Source organism: Hakea prostrata, chromosome 3, assembly GCF_041222555.1.
Source record: "Hakea prostrata isolate BN-2017 chromosome 3, UWA_Hpros_2, whole genome shotgun sequence".
Taxonomy (NCBI): domain Eukaryota; kingdom Viridiplantae; phylum Streptophyta; class Magnoliopsida; order Proteales; family Proteaceae; genus Hakea; species Hakea prostrata.
In genome coordinates, this window is record NC_142602.1 from 38,715,694 (window position 1) to 38,739,412 (window position 23,719).

General features: G+C 37.3%; 1 protein-coding gene across 1 annotated transcript; it reads left to right on the top strand.

Moving 5' to 3' along the window:
• The first annotated feature begins 4,471 nt into the window (after positions 1 to 4,471).
• Positions 4,472 to 22,864, top strand: LARP6B (RNA-binding protein). Its single transcript, XM_089150371.1, has 10 exons — positions 4,472 to 5,064; positions 13,852 to 13,933; positions 18,256 to 18,350; positions 18,445 to 18,516; positions 18,837 to 18,916; positions 19,006 to 19,105; positions 21,200 to 21,247; positions 21,340 to 21,408; positions 21,566 to 21,715; positions 21,806 to 22,864. The coding sequence occupies exons 1-10, from the start codon at positions 4,639 to 4,641 to the stop codon at positions 22,052 to 22,054; spliced, it is 1,371 nt and encodes a 456-aa protein (XP_089006497.1). The 5' UTR covers positions 4,472 to 4,638; the 3' UTR covers positions 22,055 to 22,864.
• The last annotated feature ends 855 nt before the right edge of the window (positions 22,865 to 23,719 follow it).

Below are 23,719 nucleotides of genomic sequence, written 5' to 3' on the forward strand. Positions count from 1 at the left end.
TGCATCATATGTTCCATATCGCATTGCATTATAATATGTTCTGAATGTGTATGATTTCTAATTATGGAATAACTTCCTTGCTAAATTCTTGGAACTCATTCCTTTTATGCAAATGTTTTTAGATTATCTTACAGGTACCGAGGACTACGATGGCACCTCCCTTGAGGCAGACTATGATTCCACATACTACCCTCCGGGTAGTGGCGTCGGCGAGGATCCGTATATTGGAGCCGAGGAGGATTACCATCCGCACCAGGGTTAGCCCCACAGTTGTGCGGGAGTGGCAGCATTGGGTTTACTTCATCCGTACTGTTGAGGAGATTACTATTAGTATAGAAGAAACCTTAGCATAGTGCCCCATTTCCCCGGTGTGTTTATGGAGTATATGGGCCTGTAATTAACATGTATTTGGATTCTTCTGGTGATACCTGGACATGTACTTAACTACTTTTACTTTCCGCTGCTCTGAGAGGGTGGCTACCACACCTTCTCTCACTGATATGATTTTGACCACATTCTGATATTATATATCTTCCGCACTCTGATATATATTTAATCCTATCTTATACATATTGTTTAGTATTAATTGTTTTTACCATTGATTATTACTGTTCATGATTTTGTTACCGTGTATGTGGGAGGCATGGACCTCAGATCATTGATCCTTGGACTGTGGATCACATCCCAGGTATTCCAAATCGGGTACCGGCTGGGTGGATGTGAGACCACCGATCGAGGGAACGGATATTAGAGAAAAAGAAATTGCAGAAAAGAAATAAATAAATGCTGAAAGTAAATTGCAGAAAATAAATAATAGAGTAATAAAAGGAAAGGGAAACCTTAACTAAAGAGAGGCACGATTGTAGGCATCTCTGATCAAGGACCCAGGGGAAGGGAGAACAATAAATAAATGTTGAAAGTAAATTGCAGAAAATAAATAACAGAGTAATAAAATGAAAGGGAAACTTTAACCAAAGAGAGGCACGACTGTAAGCATCTCTAATCAAGGACCCAGGGGAAGGGAGAACAATAAATAAATGCTGAAAGTAAATCCTAAATTAAGAATATTGAGGGATAGATAGAAGCGGGAATGGAGGGGGGAGAGAAGATTATTGAAGAATGTTACTTGCATCTTTAAACTTCAAACAATAAAAAAGAATTTGAACAAACGATTTGAATCTCAACCAACCCTAACAACTAGATCTAGATCTAGAATGATCTAGATCTGCAATTGCTAGACCCAGAGAAAAACGAATCTTGAAACTTGAAACTTGAAACTTGAACTTGATCTTGAACTTGAAATTGCATTACATTACATAGAAAAATTAAACTTAATCATTCAATCTAGAAATTAAAATCTCACAAAAGCAAGCAAAGAAAACTAGGGAAAGCCTAAATAAACTGAAGAGAAAAGAAAGAGTGCTTCTACTAAGCTCTAAAACACGTTCTCCCTTGATGGAGTATGCTCTCATTTTATAGAGTTTACATGGGATATGAATCTTAACAGAATTTGAACCAAACTCAGGGTTTCTATCTGACTCAACCAATTAGGGTTTTGAAGTACTAATCAGACTGACTTAGAGAGATCAAATGCACAATTTCACCGTTGGATTTAAGGATCAAGAAGTTGTGAAGCTCTCCTCCAAAAATCAGCTTGATCGGACACCGGATGACTGTTTGATGAAGGGCTTGATAGAAATTGAACAGAGACATTCAAAAATGGGATTTTTCCTTCTTCCTTATCTGAATATAATTCTTTTTTCATCTTTTTCTTTCTTTAATCAAATCACAAATAGGAAATAAAATATTGAGGTATGCAAGGACTCTTTTCTCCATTTGGACTCTCTCAATAATATCTCTGTAGATTTGATTGATAATTTATAATTTCAGTCGTAGATCAAATTTGCCTTCTTTATCTCTTAAATATTTCAGAGTTGGCCCATAATCACATCTCTAGCCCATCATGCTCCAAATCAGGCCTATTTTCACATTTGAAAATTTGAATGGACCTCTTGACGTGTAAAATTTGCATGATTCATACTCAAAACTCCAAATATTTGCTTAATATTGAAAAGTCCTAAAATCTACAAAAACAACATAAACCCAAGGTAGCTCCACTCTAAGTGTGTAAAATGCATGCTTTATGCCCTAAAATTTCACACATAAATGTGCTCATCAGGACACTAATCATTTCTAACATTTTAAGGGGTATGATAGTCATTTTGCTTACCTAACAATTAATAAAGGGGGTGCTCGACAAAAAAGAAAAAAGTAAGGTGCGACATCCCGACGAGATTTTGCCATTCACCTATTGTTGAAACCAGCGAATCAACGAAATCTCATTGACATATTCAGTGAAATTCTTCCAAAATTCTTTGAAAAAAATGATAAGATAATAAGGCAGACATTATCACTCATTAATTCTTCTACCACGTGTGCGGCTAGAAGGGCTAAATGCCATGTTTTTTCTTTTTTCTTTATTGATTCCAAATGAGTCTAACATCGAGAAACCACACGAAGGTTTGAAGCCTAGAGCATCAGGTCCTAGATGATGATTCCTCTACTTCTAAGATGATTCCTCTACTTCAATCATGCAACAAGGAATCCATGTCCTAGGTTCTTCTTCTTCAACTTGTTTCACTACTGGGAAGACTTCAGCTGTCAATTCCCCATTTTCAGTTTTTCTTTTTCCTTTTGCCTTTGATGGTTTTCAATCCTTTGAGGTACTCAAGTACCTCAACAACATTAGACAACACTTCCATTACCTTTGTTCAATTCTCCACCACCCGAACATCATCACTACGACTAATTGCATCAGCAATGGCAATAGATGATTTCATTCATTCCCATATGAGTCAAGGTATGGCTTACCCACTTGGAAACTTCAGGGAAGAGTAATCATCGCAGCAACAGGGTTAGCTTCTCCATTATAGGAGTGACGATCTCAGATATCTTATAGAGAGAGAAAGGAAGGAGGTGGCTTACCCAGAAAGAATCAGTGATTTTGGTAAGGTTCCGTCTACTAGATCTTTATTTTCGTGAAGTTTAGGCAATTTTCACCTGTATTTTACCTAGGGATGTCAAATATGTGGTTTTGTGCGGTTTCGAGCTCAAAAACACCCAGGCCAAACACAGCCCGTTAGCAAAATAACTGTTTTAGGTCGGTTTCAATTTAGTGCGGTTTGGGTTTTGGCTAACTAATAGTTTGGCTAATGGTCTAGACTCAGATTGACTAACGATTTGGGCTAACAATTTATAGTATGCAAAACCATAACACGGGTTGTAAAATGAGTTATAACAGGTTGCGGTTTGGGTTCGGCACGTGCGGGCTCTGCCACCCTAAGTCCAAACACAACCCATTAAGGTTCGGTTCAGCTGTAATGGGCCGATGCGATTAGATTTTAATGGTTCGGGCTGCAAATTTGACACCCCTAATTTTGCTAGTTCACCTGATCATTTTTTACAAATATCGTTTTCACCTTTTATTTATTTATTGGGTAATTTTCATATGGACCCCCTAGTTTTGGTCAATGTCATTTTTAGTCCAAAAAAATTGAAACTTTGCATATGCCTCCCCTGTGCTATAGAAAAAGTCCATTTAAGGACAAATTATCATTTCTATGACCAATTTGCCCTTATTTATTTTATTTTTCTGGCAAATTTCATTTGGACCTCCTAAGGTTTGTTTTATGTCATTTTTAGTCAAAAAAATATGAGACTTTGCATTTGCCTTCCCTGTACTATAGAAAAGATCAATTTAAGGACAAATAATCACTTTTATGACCAATTTGCCCTTATTTTTTTTTAATTTAAAATTTTTACATAGACATTCTACATGCCATTAAACTCGTGACTCCCCATTTAGCACAAAAATAAGGTTTAAGCTAAGGGGTACTTGTGTGATTTTAATATATAAATGTATTTTGATCATATTTTAAAATTTATTTAAATTTTAAGATTTTTCTATAATTTTTAGACTAAGAAGGAGTCACGAGTTTCATGACAAGTAGGATGTATATGTAAAAAATCTAAATTAAAAAAATAAAAATAGAGGCAAATTGGTCATAAAAGTAATAATTTATTTTTAAATTGACTTTTTCTATAATACAGGAGACAAATGCAAAATCTCAACTTTTTTGGACTAAAAATGATATAAACCAAACCTCAGGGTCCAAACGAAAATTGTCCAAAAACAAAAAGAATAAGGGCAAATTAGTCATCTAAACGATAATTTGTCATTAAATTGATTTTTTCAGAAAATGCATATACAAGGATTACCAAATAATATCGACCAAACCTCAAGGATCATATACAAATTATCCTTATTTATTTTACTACCTACCGTATCTGGCAAATTTTGCGGAAATGCTTTGCCGTGGGAAAAAGAAAACAGATGTATTACCATTTTGCACTCGATCGTCATCCGAGAGTCGCACCTTTCCCACCAACTTACCTATAAATAGTCCTGCGAAGCCCCTCTTGGTGAGAAATTCTCTACATTTTCTCCGCCCTTTGGGGCTCTTACTCTCAGTTGGTAGCACTCAGTAGGATCAAAATCAGAATCATCGTCACTTCACTCTTCTCCCTTCCCTCGATAAACCCTAGAGCTTTTGAAAACGAATATCATAACTGTCATCAATGGCGCACGAAACCGTACCTGAAAACCTACCATCATCTGTTAATCCAGACGATGGAGATGGTGATCCATCTTCTTCTCCCGATGCCATCTCTTCTGATCCTTCCCTCTCCCGTAACATCTCTCTCAGTCGGCTTAATGCTGAGGCTCCTGAATTTGTCCCTCGGACCACGAATCGGATTGATCTGCAGCAACAGCAGCAGAAGCCGCGGCTGGTGATTCCTCAGGGACCTAATCCGATGCACGTCTTTCCTGCACCGAATTCTCCATTTCATGTTCAGATACTGCACAATCCTGTTCAGTACCAGTATTATGGTGGCTTTGGAGAACAGGAGAGTCTTAAATCTCATGCTCCGCCCGATCCGGATCCTGCCCATGATACAAGAAATGGACTGCCAGAGGAAGCAGCCCAAAAGATTTTGAACCAGGTCTGCGCTTCTACTTCAACTTATTCGTCATCATCCTTTAGTTCACAATCTCTTTTGTAGCAAATGATGTTGGGAGATCGCGTAGCATTTATTAATAGTATGTTTGATCAACCGGGTAGATGAGTGAACTCGATTTTCTTGCTTTTCGGTTTTCTATGGTGTGCCTTGCCAAGGGTCTTTCTTTTTACTTAGTAAGTTTGTGTGTATCGTATGGCTGGTTGGAACACATTGAGTGACGATAGCCCTCTTTCATGGAGTTTTATTAGCACATTAACATGATCGTTGAGTAGGGCATTTGGATTATCATTTTATTTGTGCAATTTTATTTCATCTAAGTGAAGTTCGGTATCCATAAGAGAGCTGGTTGTTATTTATGCTATCTTTGGCATAATTTGTTAAGTTTATGACCTATTTATAAATTATCAGTATGGTAATAGATTATGAGTTAATTTATATTTATGTTTATGACCTATTTATAAATCATCAGTATGATAATATCATGAGTGATAAATAATTTTTGTTTGGGTACTACCAGACATGGAAGAAAATTCGATCGAAATGGTCGAAATTTCGACCGAAATGCCTGCAAAAATCCAAATCGAAACGAAATATAGTAGTAGGCACGAATTTTCATATCGTTTCGTATCGACCGAGACCATTTCGACCGAAATTTCGACCATTTCGACCAAAATTTCGACCATTTCGACCAAAATTTTGACATATCAGCATTCCAACTTGTTTTTCCTTAGCTTTTGTTGATTTCTATCCCATTTTCACCTAATTTTCACTACTCCTTTGCCTCCAAACACCTCCTAAGCCACTACAGCTACAAAGGAAACTCCAGCAACAATAGAATAAGAAGCATGAGCCACACCCAACAGTTCCAAACTTCCCTTTTTTTTTTTTTTTTTTTTGTTTTGTTCATGCCTTAAATGATCTTGTATTGCCTTGAAATTAATATATGTTTAGCCTAGGACTATGTTCTAAAATTGTGTTTTGTTAAACTTATATTTTTATTATTTGCTACCATTTTTTCATTTTTTTATTTTAATAATTATTTTCTAAAATTATGTATTTTTATTTTATATATATATGATATATAGACTTTAGCTTAATATATTTGAGACACCATCACTTGATCTAGTTGGTCATTTTATTTTGTTGACTTGTTATATATGTAACCATACTACCAAACAATCCATGTATGTTGTTGATTCTATGCATCTATGCAATACAGTTTGCACTTGTCGGAACCAGTCATATGTTAGTATACTTGAATGATAAATTTTCAATAGTTTTGGTTTTTACAAAATACTAGTTCCATTGTGTTTATTATGCTTGAAATAGGTAGTATACAAGAATCCAAATCATTTTGAGTCCATATGAGGCCGAAATTGAAGTTCCAATTTTCAGAAAAAGTGTCCAGTTTCGATCGAAATTTCGACCCAAACGTCGAAATTTCGGCCTTTTGCAAGGTCGAAATTCTTGTTTCGGTCGAATTTTCTTCCTTGCTACCAGACACAAATTATTATATAACGAGAAATAGGTTTGGTACCATTAAGTAAATAACATATTATGTATCTTAAATTTGGTCTTGGGTTGATTTGGGTTTTCGTTGTAAAATATATATATCAGCCTTAGTTTTTTGTTTTCGCTTGCTTTTATTGGTTTTGATTAGTTTTAATATCCCTAAAATGTTGTTGAAGTGGATGTGAGAACAATTTGGAGGTTAGAGAGAGAGAGAGAATGTTTCATTCTAATATTATTTTGGGGGTAACTTTACCTTTTTACCCCTACTTATGCAATGGTTTTGCATGTGTTCATTAAGAGTACCCCACGTAAACAAAAATTAACATGTGTTCATTAAGGGTACTCACTACTCACATTAACAAAAATTAACAGTTTATGATGATAAATCATAAACAACCCATATTTTAATGAGAAACTGGGGTCTTAAATCATACCAGATGTTTCCATTTATGTTTAAAGGTCAAATAATCATAAATATAAACTGTACGCTAGGGAGCCTTAGTTACCAAGTTTACTGCAGTCTATATTTCTTGATAGTTGGTTTTATGTTGAAGGTTTTGTAGTCTTATTAGAAGTTTGAATAAAAATCGAATTGTGCCATTGTGTCTCCATCTTCCTCAGTCTCCTTCGGTGCAGCCTTGAACCGACCCAAACCATTTGCTTATCCATTTGAAGATGAATTGGGTCCATGGGTTTTGTAGTTTCAGTAGGATTTTTTAGGAACTATCTAATGTGGGAAATTTGCGATCTTTTATTTGGGCAACAATTTGAGTTTTGTTTATTTATTTTATAAGTCGAGGTTCTGAGAAGTGGTCCGGAAATATATATTTTCTTACCCAAAAAGAAAAAGAAAGTATATTTTAAGTCTTTTCTGCTTTAGACTTTAAACACGATGCGTAATTTCTTCTTATAAATATTCTTGTGACTCAATTTACTGGGCAGATTTGATTAATTAAGTTTTGAATTTTTTTTGGGGGCTACCGTGAGGTTCATTGGCTTAGCAAGATTGTGCAACCTTGTGATGTGAGCCAAAATTCTGTCCTTCACCAAAGCCCTAAGTTGGGCCCAAAACCCACACCTAGGGGGAAGCCTCCCTAGGCTAGCCAAACCCATAGGGGGGCATTTTTGTCCTTATTCCCTCCTTAGACTAATGTCAACATTTGTCTTTAGTTAGTGAAGTTTTAATTCAGCTCGTGATTCTTTAGTTTTTTATAATTCCAGCATATGTCGGTTAGAGGCTTTAGTTAATTAGGATTCAGCATTTGTCAATTAGAGTCTTTAGTTAATTGGGATTTTATTTCAGTGTGTGTCAATTAGAGTCCATTAGATCATTTGTTATTTATTTATTTGGTCTGCTGTGATTCAATGTATTGAGATCCTAATCTATAGAGAAGTTCCACTTAGGTTTGAAGTCTTTTAGTAGGCTATAAATAGGTTGATTCTTTCTTTGTAAATGGGAAGTCTGATTATTTGAATAAGAATATGGAGTTTGAGGGGGCCAAGACGGATTTCAAGTTAAGCTTTCTTCTTCAATGATCAGCAACTATGTCTAGCACTCTTCTTCAGAAAATTCTGGCAAGTATTCTCAAGTTCCAGGTAAGTACAGCAAGCCTTAAACTCTTTCCCCCCTCTCCCTCTCCATCACAGGTAATTTGCACCCCTTTCCCTTCAATCCCAGCAAGCCCCAGCCCCTCTGTCACCTTCCCCTACCCCCGCAAGACCCTCCCTACCCCTCCCCTGTTGTGCGCAGGAACCCCACCCCATTCTCCTGCTGCCGCACCTTGGCAGCAATCTTCCTAGGACCCTGTGACACTGCCAATCCCTGCCCCTACCCCCTATGACTCACCCATTCCCTACCCCTCCTACCCCCCATTTCCTCTCTAAACCTCTTGGCCCCTCCCTCTCTTCTCTTCTTCCCTGCGGTAACAAAAAAAGATAAACAGAAAAAAGGAGAGAGGAAAAAAATAAAAAAGAAACACAGAAGAAAGAATAGAAATGAAAGAAGAAAAAAAGAATGAAAGAAAAAAGTATGAAAGAAAAGAGAAAAGGAAAAGTGCAAGGAAGAGATAAAGAAGTTCTTGTCTTCTTTCAAGATCCAAACCATAAAGAACCTTTCCCTTTCCTTCCTATCTAGTTCTGTCAAACCCATACCCCACATAACCTCTAAAGTTGGATCTCCATCTAATAATATTATCCATCCCATATTATTCTTGGGTATCTCAAACCCTTCTTTGGTGACTTGTCAACAATCCTAACTTTTCCTTAAGGCCTTTCCATAAATTCTTTAGAGATCCACAAACATCCCATAATATTTCAGACTTAGTTGCTGGAAGATTCTGGGCAATCCTTAATTTATCTTAAAAAAATCTCTAACCCTAAAATTGGGTTTCACATCACCTTGTACTCTCCTCTGTTGTTTTCTTCTAATCCCCTTTGTCTTTTTTTTTCTTCTTCTTATTCCCTTTTTCTGTTTGCTTCTTATTCCCTTTTTCTGTTTGCTTCTTCTTATTCCCTTTGTTATTTTCCTGTCATCCTTACTTATTATTTGCATTATTTCCTGCACTATATGATGCTTGCAGCCCCAAACATAAAAACAATTTCTCCTTTAGTGGGTTCAGGATTTTATGGTTTTCTGTTTTGAAATGCGATTCAGCTTGTGTGATTGGATTATCTATGTCCGCTTACATTTTTTATTTCATCCAGATCTCCAAGCCTGCCATCTTCTTTACTGCCAGGAGCTACTTGCAGAAGATGGGGCAAATTCATCATTAAATATGCAGGTAGACTAATACACTACAGTATAAATAATTAAAAAAAATTGAACCACCTCTAGAGTGTCATTCCTCCCCATCAAGCTTGAGGATCTGTACTTATTGTACGGCAAGTATCATAGAGAGAGCAAACAAGGACTTAGTAAACATGTCATCCAATTGGTCTTTAAAAGAAATAGAAGGGCTCTCAACAAGCTCTTTTAAGGCTGCATCCCAAACAAAATGACAATCTACTTCAATATATTAGGTTCACGCACAAAATATTGGATTCTGGTAGTTGTCACAATGTATCTTCGTAGGGTTAGGAATGTGAAATCTGGAAACCCATTTCAAGAAGAAGAGAATAGAGTGATCCAGATCCACAAGCAATTTGAGCTTCTTGTTAGAGGAATAAGCCTAGGTTGGTTGTATAAGGGGGTGTATTATGAAACCTAGGTTCTGGGTTAGATCTTCCAGGATCTTCTTAGATAAGAACCAGCACAAAACTAGGGTTTCTGGGTAGTTCAGTTTGGGTAGAACAGGGAATAAGTTTGCTGCCTTTGAAGGTGCAGACCTAATTCCTAATTGCTCCGATCAAAGTCAGGTTCTGAACAACAATAGAGTTAGGGTTCAGACCTCAGAAGGGTTATACTAGTTGCAGAAATTATCTGCCTAAACAGGGAGCCGAACGAGGGAGATGTTTAAAGAGACCTGCAGGGGTTGGAGGTGATGTTTCTGCAATGTGCAAAATTGGGGGGAGGGGGATGTGATGGAGAGGGTGAGGGACAGGCTGGGAGATTTGAAATCGAAGGGGAAGTGGGAGAGGGAAGATGCGATGGGGTGGGGGTGATCTTCAACTTACTTGTGCTGCTGTGATTTGTGTGTGCACTGCTGTGGAAGTTGGATGAGTGCTGGAACTTGCTGAATTTCTAGAATTACTCTCCAGCCCAGGCCGCAAGTTCCTTCTCCACGGCCCCAGCCTCTGATTTACTCAAATAATCCAACCTACTGTATTAAGAAATTAAGAGGCTATTTATAGCCATATTACATGACACTTGGACTCAACTCGGGATTCCTTAACTGACTCAATTCTTTAACTTCGACTCTAGTTAATTAAAGGATAGGCCTCTAGGTGGGTCTCCTTTATAGTTTAGGATACATCACCTCATTACAAGGACTCTTTAAATACAGACAACTCTTAAAACAAACTCCTAAAAGATAAGAACCCTCTTGGACAAGGAATTTTATATTATCCCTAACTAATTAACTTAACACAACTTAAAAGGGACTAACTCTCAAACTACTAACTCAAATGTAAAACTAAAAATAGGTCCATGACCCTTGACCCATATTGAGTCCTAAAGGGGAAAGGACAATGACCAAAATACCCTTGAGGGGGATTTGGCCTGCTTTGGATTGGCTTCTTTGTGTCTGAATTTTGGGCTCAATTATAAGGGTCCAACCCAGGTTACATCAATCTGATACAAATCCTAACAAATTTACCAATGGGATGATTTTTGGATAACAAGATTCTTTAGGAGGGTTGGATCTGTTTGGGACTGTGTCTTGTGTACGGAATGGGTCAGGGAAGGGTTTAGTGTTTAACAAAATTAGCAAGATCCTATGGGATTAACTAGGGTTGATAGGAAAAAGAATGGGATGAATTGGGATTACTATGTGTAGAGTTTGTGAGATACTAGGTTTAAAAAGCCTAAATGGAAAGGAAGAACTTGGAGAATTAACTGAGGATCAAAATTCAGATGGAATGGGATGAAAAATAGGTGAGGAAGCTTGCAGTTAGGGAGGGAAGGGCGTAGGGGTCTTGAGGCAAAGAGGGAGGAGGTTTGTGTGGTCATGGTCCAGTTTAATAGGCACATAAATTTAGAGTTTAGACCAATTAGGAAAATAGGCTTTTATTTTAGTTTAATTGGTCTAGGTATGTAATAGCTGCCCAACTTAAGGTGTATGGGCAGAACATTAGTTTCAAGTGTCTAAGTCAGTTTAGGATATGATAAGGAGTTCTTTTAAGTTTAGTTATAGGAGTCCTATTTGAATTTGGATTAGTATGTTGAGTGCAACTCCGAAAGTCAGTTTCTAAATCCTAATTTGACTAGGACTTCTTGTGTAAGGCTATAAATAAAGCCTTGGTTATGCAACAGATAACAGGATTCAGAATACAATTGATAAAGAGGGTGTTGTTTCCTAAGAGCAAGGTGTTAGTAGAGTTTCTTATCAGTGGCAAGGGATCTCCATGTGATTGGTAAGCAACCTAGGGTTTTATTTGAAGGATTCTCCTTTGGCAGTGGTTGCATGCTGCCTTCACTATCTCATCTCCACTTAGGTCATTGCTAGACTTGAATTGTAGGTAACAAAATAACACTTAATTCCATTCCCCTTCTCATATCACCCTCTTTTTTGTTTTTCTTGAATTTTCTTGAATTTTTGGATTTGTCAAGAAACCCAAACTTTAGGTGCATCATCCCCAACTGTAGTGACCTTAGAATGCAATTTGACCCCAATTTTTGACTGTTTGATTTCAAGATGTAAATTTTTCTTGAATTTTCATACTCCTTAGAACACCCCATGATAAAAACCCTTATATCTTCTAATTTAGCCATCCAAACCCACTAAAACATGGGAAATCATATCCCTATGTTAGCCATTCAAACCCCTCAAACATAGGAAATCATATCCCTATACCATTATGTACATCCCTCCAAGTTTTCCACATTCCCCTAACTTTTCATCCCATATCTCAAGAACTTGCTCCGTCGTGTTAGATATTCTACCATTTTATATTTCTCCAAAACTAACATCCCATTGTCCTTGATATTATCCATACCAATTAATCCTATCAGGAAAGATAGCCACTAGTTAAACCCATCTGATGTCATATCCATAATCCACCCTATATCCCATAACCAAAATTTCAAGAAACCCTTTCTTGGTCTCATATGATTGGTTCTCTTATAGAAGATCTTGGAAGAATTGGCCCTCATTTAGTTGAGGCTACATCAATATTCCCTTGACTTTGTGAGGAGAAGTCAATCACACAAATTATTTCAACCAAGTATGAGAGCTTTTTTCAGCTACTACTAATAACATGCTGGATCTGCATCAAACACTCATACTGGATTGGAGTACACCAATGAAGAAATAATAATAGGTAAAAAGAGAAGAAACCAAAGGAGAATGAATAAGGGGAAAAGGAAATAGAGAAGAAAAGTGTTGAGCATGGAGAAAACTTTGGTCGAAACCTAAGTTTCGGCCCAGCAAAAAACTGAAATTTTCAGGTTTCAACCAATATATTGGTGGATACTTGGTACTTTTTTTTGAAAATTTGACCCTAGGTTTTGGGCCTTATATGACATCCATTTCATCTTATTTCTTGCCTTCTACTTATTTGAAGTATAATAAACACAATGAAACTCGTATTTTGCCTAAAAAAGATCACTCAAAAGTTATCATTCAAATATACTAACAAATGATTGGTTTTGACAAGTACAAACTGAATTGCATGCATGCATAGAATTATCAGCATACATGAATTGTTTGATAGAATGGTTATATATACAACAAATCAGCAAAATACAATGACCAACTAGATCAAGTGATGGTGTCTCACATGTATTAAGTTCAAGCCCATATCTCATGTATGCATTGTATTTTGAAATTTAGAAAATAGTTTTAAGATTGAAAAGTTAAAAAAATAGTTGCAATAATCAAAATATAAGTTTAACAACACACAATCATAGATCAATAGTCCTAGACTAGACTTAAATAAATTTAAGGCTTGAAGAAAACAAAAGTGAAAAAAAATGGAAGTTTGAAATTATTGGGTTTGGTTCATGCTTCACATTTTGTTGCAGATGAGTTTCCTTTGTAGTTTGGGCTTAGGCCCATGAATTGCTGTTATGGCTTAAAAGGTGTTTGAAGGCAAAATAGTTGTGGAAATTAGGTGAAAATGGGATAGAAATTAACAAAAATCAAGGAAAAATAAGTTTTAGTGTTGAAACTTGCGAAATGGTCAAAATTTCTGAAATTTAGGTCGAATCTTTGAACTTCAGGGAAATTCTTTGAGTTTTGTTTCGTTTTCAAATTTTGCGGATATTTCGGTCAAAATTACCTATATTTTGACCGAAATTTTTTCCATGGTGTTGAGAAGAGCACACCTAGGGAGGGAATCAGAACCGAATTATTGAAGGAAGAGAAGGCATGTCTTGGCAACAAGCATCATGCAACAGCTTCTAAAATCTCCATTCAATTACTGGAGTAGAGTTTGGATCAATCTTCGCAACGGTGATTCCTATTACTCTTTATTGATTTGATAAATGATAAACAAAAATTACTATTAAAAAATGAACTTAAATATTTGTACATTTAACTGCATTATTTTCTTTCACGGTTTTTGTATATTTTTAAATCAATTTGGTTGCTGCATAGTTCTCAATAATATTTTCTGCTATCTGAATATTGTCTGACATTCTCCTTCCTCGGAACATTGCAGGTTGAGTATTATTTCAGTGATGTGAACTTGGCCACTACTGACCATCTGATGAGGTTCATCAACAAAGATCCTGAAGGGTTTGGTAAGTTTGTTGCTATCTTATCTATGCAGGACCTTTGATTTGGTTCAGTTTTTGGATCCAAACGAGGTCTTGCATGCAGAGTTTTCTGGATTGTCGGGTTGTCAATGACACAATTTCTTATTTTAGGTATTATTCTGCTTGTTAAGAAAGGCTGAAGATTATTTTGTTAGTCATTATCACAACATGCTTATTATGGTAATGTAATGCTAGGTATGACCTAACCTAACCCAACTCCCTCTAAGATCACAAATAAAATCTCAAACAGCCATGTCCTAACTTGACAAAAAGAATGAAGTTGGTCAAAACTGCAAGCAAATGGTAGATCAAAAAAGTCCTGACAAGCCTGACCAATGCCAATTTCAAGTTTTAGTAACCCCTGTTCAATGGGAACCTTGAGGTGCACCTAAACAAGTCTGCTACGAGTTAAACAAGGGTCAAAACCCAGAAAATCTCTTATTAACCCAGTTCAGAAACAATAGATACTTGATGGCTCTCAAGTGATGTTAACTCCTAAAACTCTCAGACCACATTAACAGATAGATGCAGGGATATTGCATTGATATGAAATTAGAAACTAATGGTGATAAGACCAAGCCAGCCATCTGACATGCTCTAAACCAGTATCAAATGGACATTATTGATGTAGATTCAGGTTTCCAAATATCAGTTCCATCAAGTGATTGGATATGCAGATCTGAGGATTTTATTTTTGGGTGAAAAGCCAGTTTGGTAGACCAGAGTGATGTAACCCAGGGTCTGGGTTAGATCTTCAAGATCTTCTTTGGAAGGAACCAGCACAAAACTAGAGTATCTGGGTGTTCCGGCTAAGGGTTTTAGCCTGCTGAATATGGAAATCAGATCTGAATTCTATTGAATTTCAAAATTCAGATTTGAAATTTAAATTATAGGGCAAGTTAGGGTTTCGGTTAGGGTTGGGAGAGGGGCTAGGCTTGCTGGTTTTGCAGATCAGAACTGTCTTCTATTGTAGTTCTTTCAACTAGACTATGATATAATTGATAGAGCTTAGTAAAATTCAGATTTCTGGAAATTCTGAAAATTCTGCAAAACTCAAGGAAGAAGATGAAGTGCAGGTTGTTAGAACTTAGGGGAATATGACTGTTTTGAGGAAACTAAGAGTCGGGATGAGGTTTAGAAGGTTATGCAATCCTAATGGAGGGAAAATGAGGTTTAGAAGGTTATGCAATCCTAGGGAATAAGGGTTTCCTAAAGGGAGTGGGATTCGAGAGCCCATGGGAGAGAAGAAGGGGAAGGGTGGCTTGTGGGTGCTAGCGCAAGAGCGGGAAGGGGCTGGGGATGTCATGGGGTACTGACTTCTACATAGAAACAAACTCTAAAAGATAAGATCCCCCTTTTAGATAAGGAATCTTATTCACAATTAACTAACTCAACATAATTTTAAAATGACTATAACTCTCAAACTACTGAGTCAAACAGAAAACCAAAAGTAGTCCCTGACCCTTGGATTGAGGAGATTTGACCCATATTTAGCCCCAAAAGGGGGGGCTTGAAAGATGACCAAAATACCCCTGGGGTATTCTGCCAGCTTTTAGTGCCCTTTTTTGAATCTTTGGATCTGGTTTTTGGGCCCAATTTTAGGGTGGTCCAATGCTGGTTGCATCTCAGAGGGTTTTTTGGAATGTCTCCAATCAAGCATGCTGTAGACTTGGAGCAACCCGAAAGGAGCTGCTTCTGCAAATCTCCAGCAGTGTTAGCAGCCTTTGTTTGGAATAGCAAACACAAGGTATATAGCTGAAGCATTCTAAAACTCAGAATGATAAAGGGAAGACTCTCTCACAAAGAAAAAACAAGACTTAACCGCTAAGTAACTTAATTTGTTAACTTATGAACTAAATTTAGAATGTAATGTAGACCCCCCAATCTTGCTTTGATTGAGTCAGCACCACCTAACCTGCATGGATTGACTACTAAGTTTTGCCTCCATTTATTTTTTGTAGTATGGTACATGAGTTCTATGTCTGGTTATGCAACTTTGAATATCACCTTTATTTTTGCAAATTGAGCCATGGTGTTTTTCCCTATTCACTCACAATCTTGTTAAATAGTTTTGTTAATCAAGAAAAACCACAAAATCCTATGCTCGTCCACACTTCTATTGGTATCTCATTTGAGGTCAGAGCCTTGCCTGCTTTCATACTTAAAAGTTATTTTAATTTTAGACACTCTAATCTTCCGTATGTATTTATGGCAACCATAATATGAGTGTTGCAGTCTTTTCAGCTGTTACTCAAAATAGCTGCACTTAGAGGTAGATTGTAATAGTAATGATGTACCACTAGCTTTAATAGGGTCAATTAGGGCCAGCTTCCAAGATCTAAATCAAAAAGTCAGGATTGGTGTTTATGTACTAAGAAACGACGGCAAAATCCTAAAATCCCATGTTATTAGTGGTTGGACGGGGATGAAAGAGGGAACATAGGTAATGATGTCTAAGGATGACCCTAAGGTATGGGACACTTTAATTGTAAGGTTACCGTGGACCTGAGTTCGAAGTTTGGGTTTTTTGGGGAGTACAGAAATTAAAAAGAATAGTAGGGAAACAGAGTTTGGGAATTTAAAGGTTAGAAGAAAAAGAATTGGTGGTGGGGATAATCCAATTTACTGTTATCAAAGACCACCTTGAATAGCACAGCTTGAATGATAGAAAAAGCTGTTGGGAAAGAAAAAGGAGAGAAGAAATTAGAATTGGGATAGCAATCCCATGTGCACTGCTCAACACCATCAAAACCTCTATAAAGGGCAATATTCAATCATATCATCTCTAATTGAATTACTTTTGAGAGGGGGGGGGTGCATTACATATATATGAACTTTCTAAAAGTCTTAATTTGACTTGAAAAGGGACTCCTACTCGCTCTAAATTATATAAGATCAATAATCAAAATAGTATTCAATCTAGCTTTAAAGTATCCTAATCTAGTTCAAGCTTTGATTTTAACTACTAATCCCATATACTAGCAGCACCTCACTCTATGGGCTGATCAATTAGGCCTATTACATTAAGGTCTATAGAACCCACCCATGGGCCAAAATAAAGTATTCTAGTTGACTTATTTGGACATTCTTGACTGCATCAGGTAGGGGTTTTTTTGTGTGTGTGTGTGTGTGTGTGTGTGTGTGTCTTGTTAATGCTTTCATCCATTACTGGCACTCTACCATTATCACTTTAATATTTTCATACACCCGACATTGTCTCAAGTATTAAATCATCCTTCTCATTTTCGTTTCTAAACATATGTTTTCTCCCTTTACTTTGTGTTTAGATAAAGATCTTAGTGTTAACCCTATTGCAAAGGGGCTAACCCTATTGACTTCATTTGTGTAGAAATTAAAAATGTGAGATTAACCTTATCCTAAACCTTTTTTTTTGGAAGAACTTTAGAGTATATTGCATTTGAGATGAAAGATCAAAACAACTAGTGCTTTATTCCTTCGACATGACTAGTTAATAAGTTTGGTCTTTTAAGGGTCTAATAATGTAGGATCTAATTGGTGGGTTTATTAAGGTTCATACTTCATACACCCCATGCTTGGAACCTTATTTAGATCTGTTACAAAGAAATACTCAACCCCATTAATACAAGAGTTGGCTCTGTTTTGATGCACAATTTTATTATAAATCGTCAGGAGTTGGCTTTATTTTGATGCACAATTTTATTATAAATCTTCACCAACATCTGTTCTATCAGTCAACAAAAAGTGGAAGACTGCTGTCCTGAGAGAAGGGGCCCTCTTGGGAAACATAATCTGATTTCTCTTCTTTCTTCTTTAAAGATTAGAAGTAAAAGTCCTTACGTTAAGCCTTGGAATTAGTCCAAGTCAATTCCTTTCTTATCCAGTGCATTGGCTTCTCCTTCAGCACGTAGACCTCCCTTCCTTTAATACGCTACTCAAAGGAATGGCCTTGAGAATAAGGGCATCTACCTTCGGTTATGGGATAGACCAAGCCAGTCCAACTGGGCATGAGGGCAAGCATCCATCCATTGGGGGGAATAAGACTTGATTGAGTAGTAGTGTCTCATAATGTTCTGAAAAATACAAGGTGCATTATCATGTACACAAAAAACTTGGCTTTCCTCTTAACTTTATCTGCTAGAAATTTTAAGATGGGTTCCAAACTCCCATTGGCAATTCTCTGGTTCCATATAATAGTCTTTGGTTGACATTAGTATATTATTTTTGGTGGGTAAATCTCACTACCTGCTAGTTTGTTGTAGTTTGTATCTCTCAATCTTTCCAGGTAAATCAGTCTCACATGGATGGCATCATCTTGTCTTGAACAGTGCCTGTCTCAGTTGTTGCGTCTTTTAAGAAGATCAAAGCCCTTATCAGTAGCAATCACCAGCTTGCAATCGTTCTTCGGACCTCATCAAAGCTTGTAAGTTCATTCACAGATATACTTCATGATTTCTGTACTTGTCTGTCTCCAATCATGCCTTTGACCTCACATGTTACTTGGCTGCACATTGTAGGTCGTTAGTGAAGATGGAAAAAAAGTGAGGCGCCTCCATCCATTGACTGAGTCAGACATGGAAGACTTGCAGGTGTCCTGTGCTATATTATATTTTTGTCTTTTACTAGGTTGTGCTTGCTTTCATAAACAATTGTTATAAAGAAAAGGATTTGTTTTCTAGTTTTTGGGTTTCGCATAGTTGTGCGTCAATTTATGTACATGGTGACCTTTGTTGGGGGCAGAAATGGTACATTAAATGTTGGCCATATCATGCCTACCCATTGGTTGAATTGACAACTGTGTATAGAACTTTTTTTTAGCATTTTCTTATTGATTTACTTTTTTTTACATTTTTGTGTCAAGTTACCAATTTACGTAATCATCTAATGATATGTATCTCTATTTGTGCAGTCACGCATTGTTGTTGCTGAAAACTTACCTGAGAGTCACTCCTATCAAAATCTGATGAAGATTTTCTCCGCGGTTGGGAGGTACTGAGCTTGTTTCCGAGGAAAGTTTTTCAACCTGTTGATAACCGTTGCAGTAAAGTAATTATGTGAATTGCTTTTTTTTCTTTTAGTGTGAAGACAATCCGCACCTGCCAACCTCAGACAACTAATGGTGGTTCTACAGCTGCATCAAGAGTGGCAAAACAGGACAATATGTTTTTCAGTAATAAGGTTTGGATATTTGTCAGACACATGCTGTACTTTTTTTCATTTATTATGATGTAAATTTGTCATTCTTGCTATCATTTAGTTTCAGATACGGGGTTCAACTTTACAAGTCTGGGTTGCATAATTTGATATATTTGCAGACTACTGGTTTGATTTCGCATTTATAGAGGAAGGTCCTAGGTTCTATAGGTGCAGAATTTGGACCTTCACTTACATTTCAGTTGCTTTGAGAATTGGCATGTAAGAAGGGATCAATTCCTACCACTGAATGGGTCTGCCTGAGGTCTTTCTTGGCTGAACATTGCTGGATTGTTTGGCGTCTCTGTGTACATTACTTGGATGACTCAAAGTAAGGACACCCAAGTTTCCTCCACTTCAGGTCCGTCGGTCGTGTCTTCTTTGTTTGAGTGACAGGCAATGGAAGAACAAAATTGTTGACACTGACGTATGAGTCATATAAAATGGATGATTATGAAACATTAATTGTCTGATGATCGTCATTCTAGCTTAAAAGACCACATTGTTTTGGGGTCGATTCATTAGTCAGTATTTGTATAGTACACGGTGCTCCTGTCTAGAATTTGGACTCTGGGTGAGTAGTCCACAGGTGTTGTCCCATTCATGTAGCCCTTGATGAATAGGATCAACTATGGGCCAGTCTTTCAAGATTTTAAACAGAACCAGCACGCAGGTCTGAATTAGGGTTTTAGGGTGGTAGGATGAGGCAGTTGTATCAAGTAAAGGGGTTGGTATGATTTGTTTATGGGTTTTGAATTTGGCAAGGTTCTGATCATCAGATTGGTAGAATGAAGTTATATTTCAGGATCTACTTGGGAAAAAAATGCAGAAAAGAAGAAAATAAAGGTTGGGAACTTAGAAGGTCAGAAGAAGAAAAGTTGGGATTGGGGATAATTGAACTTAGTGTTGTCAAGATATTCTTGAACAGCTAGCTTGAATGATAGATGATATTCCTGGGCGAAGAGAAGAAGAGAACAATTCAGTATGGGGGTACAGAAACCCTATGTATTGATCAACACTGTCAAAGCACTTACATTAAAGTCATTATTGAATCAAATCACCAGTTCGTTTCTAATATTAGCTCTTATTACAACCTTATATGAAAGGATTCAAAAATAGACTTCTTTTTATAAATCCTACTTTCCCATGCATCTTTTATCCAGGATTAGGGGATATGGAGCTCCTCCACTCCATGCCCACTCTCAGTGACTTACAGAGAACCCGTCTCTTGGTAAATGCTGCCCCCACCAGGAGTACTAGAATCCTGTATGTTGGGTTAGTCTTCTTTGATGTGGTGATCATGGGGCAGTGCAACAACTGAAGGTTTGGTTTGTGGGGCTTCAGTTATTATATCTAGTTCCATGATAGATCTTGCCTCCAAGTTTTGATATCCTTAAGGCTGTGGGGTGGTAGGTTTGGGCATGAAAATGAAAATATACTAATCAGAGGCTGGTTCAGGTAATTAGTAAAGGATGCTTTTCAATACCACTTTATTATTTGAAACCACTATGACAGGTCATTCAACTCATGCAGACTGAAAAAGAAAGCTATGAGAATCCATGAAAGAGCTGTCGTAGGGTCATACCTCTGTGGTCATTATTTTTTTCCTTCCAGGCACAGGCATTATGGGTTTATTGTGGCAACCTTTGTGTGTTTTTTTTTACTGTGAATATATTTCAAGCTTCATTTGAACTAAGAATTGAAATGAACGGTATTTCACTGAGTTCCATGAAACCATCCAAAATCTTCAATATTTAGAATTCCTAAATGGAGGACATCCAAATAGCCATGTATCATATTTCTGTTTTTTATTTAAATGTAATGTCAATGATACAGTTGCACTTTTTTGGGTATGTTCTGTTAAATGCTATCAGCAGCACAACTAGGAGTTTAAGAAGAATAGTATTGTAGTTGCACCAGATCTTGTAGCTACACATGATTTTATGTTTTCTCTCCCTTCCTCCAGTGTATGTTTTGTTGTGGTCCCAAGAATTATTTAAGGTTGAACGTTGTATGTCTGCTCCTTACATTCTTGTTAGTTCGAATTCTGAACTGCAGAACTCTTTGTATCATCTGTAGGTGCATGCGTTTGTGGAATATGAGACTGTGGAACTAGCAGAAAAGGCTGTAAGTGTTTTAAGCTCTGGATTCTAAAATTGACTGTTTTTCCCCTCCACCTCCCCATTCTGACAAGCATTATTTGCTTTTGTTGATCATAGATTGCTGAACTAAATGATGAGAGGAACTGGAGAAGTGGTCTGAGAGTCCGGCTACTACTTAGAAGGACGGTATGCTCAACACCAGGAAAAAAAGTGCTAGCAATATATATATGTATTTCTTTTTTTTTTTGGAAAGGGGGGGGGGGGGTTGGTTTTGTATCATTGTCTTTACCAGCTATTCTTAATCTCTTTTGAAGTCCTAAGGATTTGTGGTTTATTGATACAGTCAAAGTCTGCACAAACAAGAGGGAGGAAGGCTGCCCATGAAGCAGAAGGGAATGATGAGGAAGATGAAGAGTGTGCATCTGAGCAGCCAAATGAAAAGCAATCCGAGGATTCTTCTCTGTCATCTGATGCAGTTTCACATGAGCACTTTGTAAGAGGCATCTTTTTATCTTTGTCAGCTTTCTTAATTCTCATTAATGTTGGAAATGTATAAAGCTGAACTACTGATGTGTTTGGTCAGGGTGAGGATGTCGTCAATGATAAGGAGAATGGGCCTAGGAAATCCCGTGGCCGTGGCCGTGCAAAGGGCCGTGGCCGCGGTCAACCACACAATAACCGTGGATGTCATGCTGGTACTCCCCCATCGACTAATCTGGTCCACAATGAGCACCACACTTCAACCAAGCCACCTCCTGGGCCTCGCATGCCAGATGGTACCCGAGGATTTGCTATGGGTCGGGGGAAGCCGATCACGGCTAAGAGTGGTTGAGAAGTTAATTTTTCACAGGTGACAGTTCTAATCCCTGTGCATGTACTACTGATTGTTTCACCATATGTAGTTGGGGTATGGAGATGAGGGAATCCATACTGTGTAGTCATTGTCCGTAGTTTGTTGACATGGTTTTAGAAAGGGGCTGTCGTTGCATCGTCCAAGGTTTAGTTGGGGTTGGGATAGGGGGCCTTTGAGTCTTTCTTTCATGGGTTTCAGTTAAGAGCAAGGCAGTTTGCAAGCAAATTGATTTTCCTAGGACTGCCAGTGTTTTTCATTCTCTTTTCTTTTTCTTTCTTTAGTTCTTTGATATATTGATGTAAAAAAAAAGAGGTATTAAAAAAAAAAAAATAGAGGGTTTGGGTTGTGGACTGAAAGGACCAGATACTCATTATATAGTAAAGGACTCCGTTTGCTTCTATTGCCAGTTTTTCTTTCTGTTCTATTCTTGGAAGGCTACCAATCTTATATACAGAGGAAACCAGGGATATGGGATCTCTTATGATGAAAATCCTCCTCTTGCTCATCGATCCATGATGTGGAACAAATCAGATATTGTGTGTTTTTTATTATTATTTTTTATTTTGGTGATAAAAACATATACAATCGTGAAAGCATGAAGAACGTACAATGAAGTGTCTACCAAGTGAGTTGGGACTGGTAGTGTCTTCCATCTCTAATGGATGTTTTTTTAGTTTGGCATAGAGAGGAAAAAAAAACCTGAAAAGGTTTGTGCTGCAGGAAAAGAAAAACCCGAAAAAGTTTCCTTTGCAGATTACCGTATTCAGTTTTTTATTTTATTTTATTTTATTTATTTATTTAAAACAGGGAACTGATTAGTGAATAAACATATCATAATATGCTCTTGTCGATGCCTTAAAGGATTCAAAGTTATGGTGGTCTTTACAACTTCATTGTTGTCGTCCTCGCATAGCTGGTAGCACTAAATAAAGTTTTGCTTTAAATTACATTATACCACATTACTTTGGATTACACTACATAAAGAAGAAAGAAATTATACATACCTCACTGGGTGCAAGCTCTCTTTTTTCTTTTTCTTGGGATCATGAAGGCAAATTCAAGGGTCATCCAGTAAACAGTTACAAATGTTGGGTTTGAATCCTCTGCTGCCGGCATAATAGCAGTCATCTAGCAGCATGTTATTAGGGAGCGCCACGTGTTCTCTAATAATTCCATAATTCCTGATTGTTGGATGATAAAATAAGGCCTAGGTTTATTTGTTTGGTTCATTGATTGAACCAAACGGTGAATGAACCTATCTGCACTCACCCTCCTTCGGTTTTTCTCCTTCACACTATCCCTAGCCTGAACGGCTGGAACCTACAGCGATGGATTGTCACTCATTCCAGGTGAGTGTTATATAAAAGGAGGACAATATAGAGAGAAATTAAGCAAATGATACCATCGGTGACTGGGAAAGAAAAAGCAGAGTCCACAGACGATGGATAAAAGAATTTGTGACGGATTTTAAGATGAAAGTTCAAATGGTATGACGAAAATTCACAGAGAGAGAATTCAAAAGACTGTTTTTAGTCACTCTCGATTCGTCTCTCCCCCTGGGTCCCCCTCTTTGCATTTAAGTGTGACCTATCATATCATCGTATCAGTCCTTCCTCAGCTTCCTTACGATCCTCTCATTTGTAT

Bases quoted from the DNA above. Each gene is read 5' to 3' on its own strand.
- LARP6B (XM_089150371.1), top strand. From the start codon at position 4,639: ATGGCGCACGAAACCGTACCTGAAAACCTACCATCATCTGTTAATCCA. The intron at 5,065-13,851 runs GTCTGCGCTTCT...GGAACATTGCAG, and splicing joins CCCAAAAGATTTTGAACCAG to GTTGAGTATTATTTCAGTGA. The intron at 21,248-21,339 runs GTAAGTGTTTTA...TGTTGATCATAG, and splicing joins TGGAACTAGCAGAAAAGGCT to ATTGCTGAACTAAATGATGA.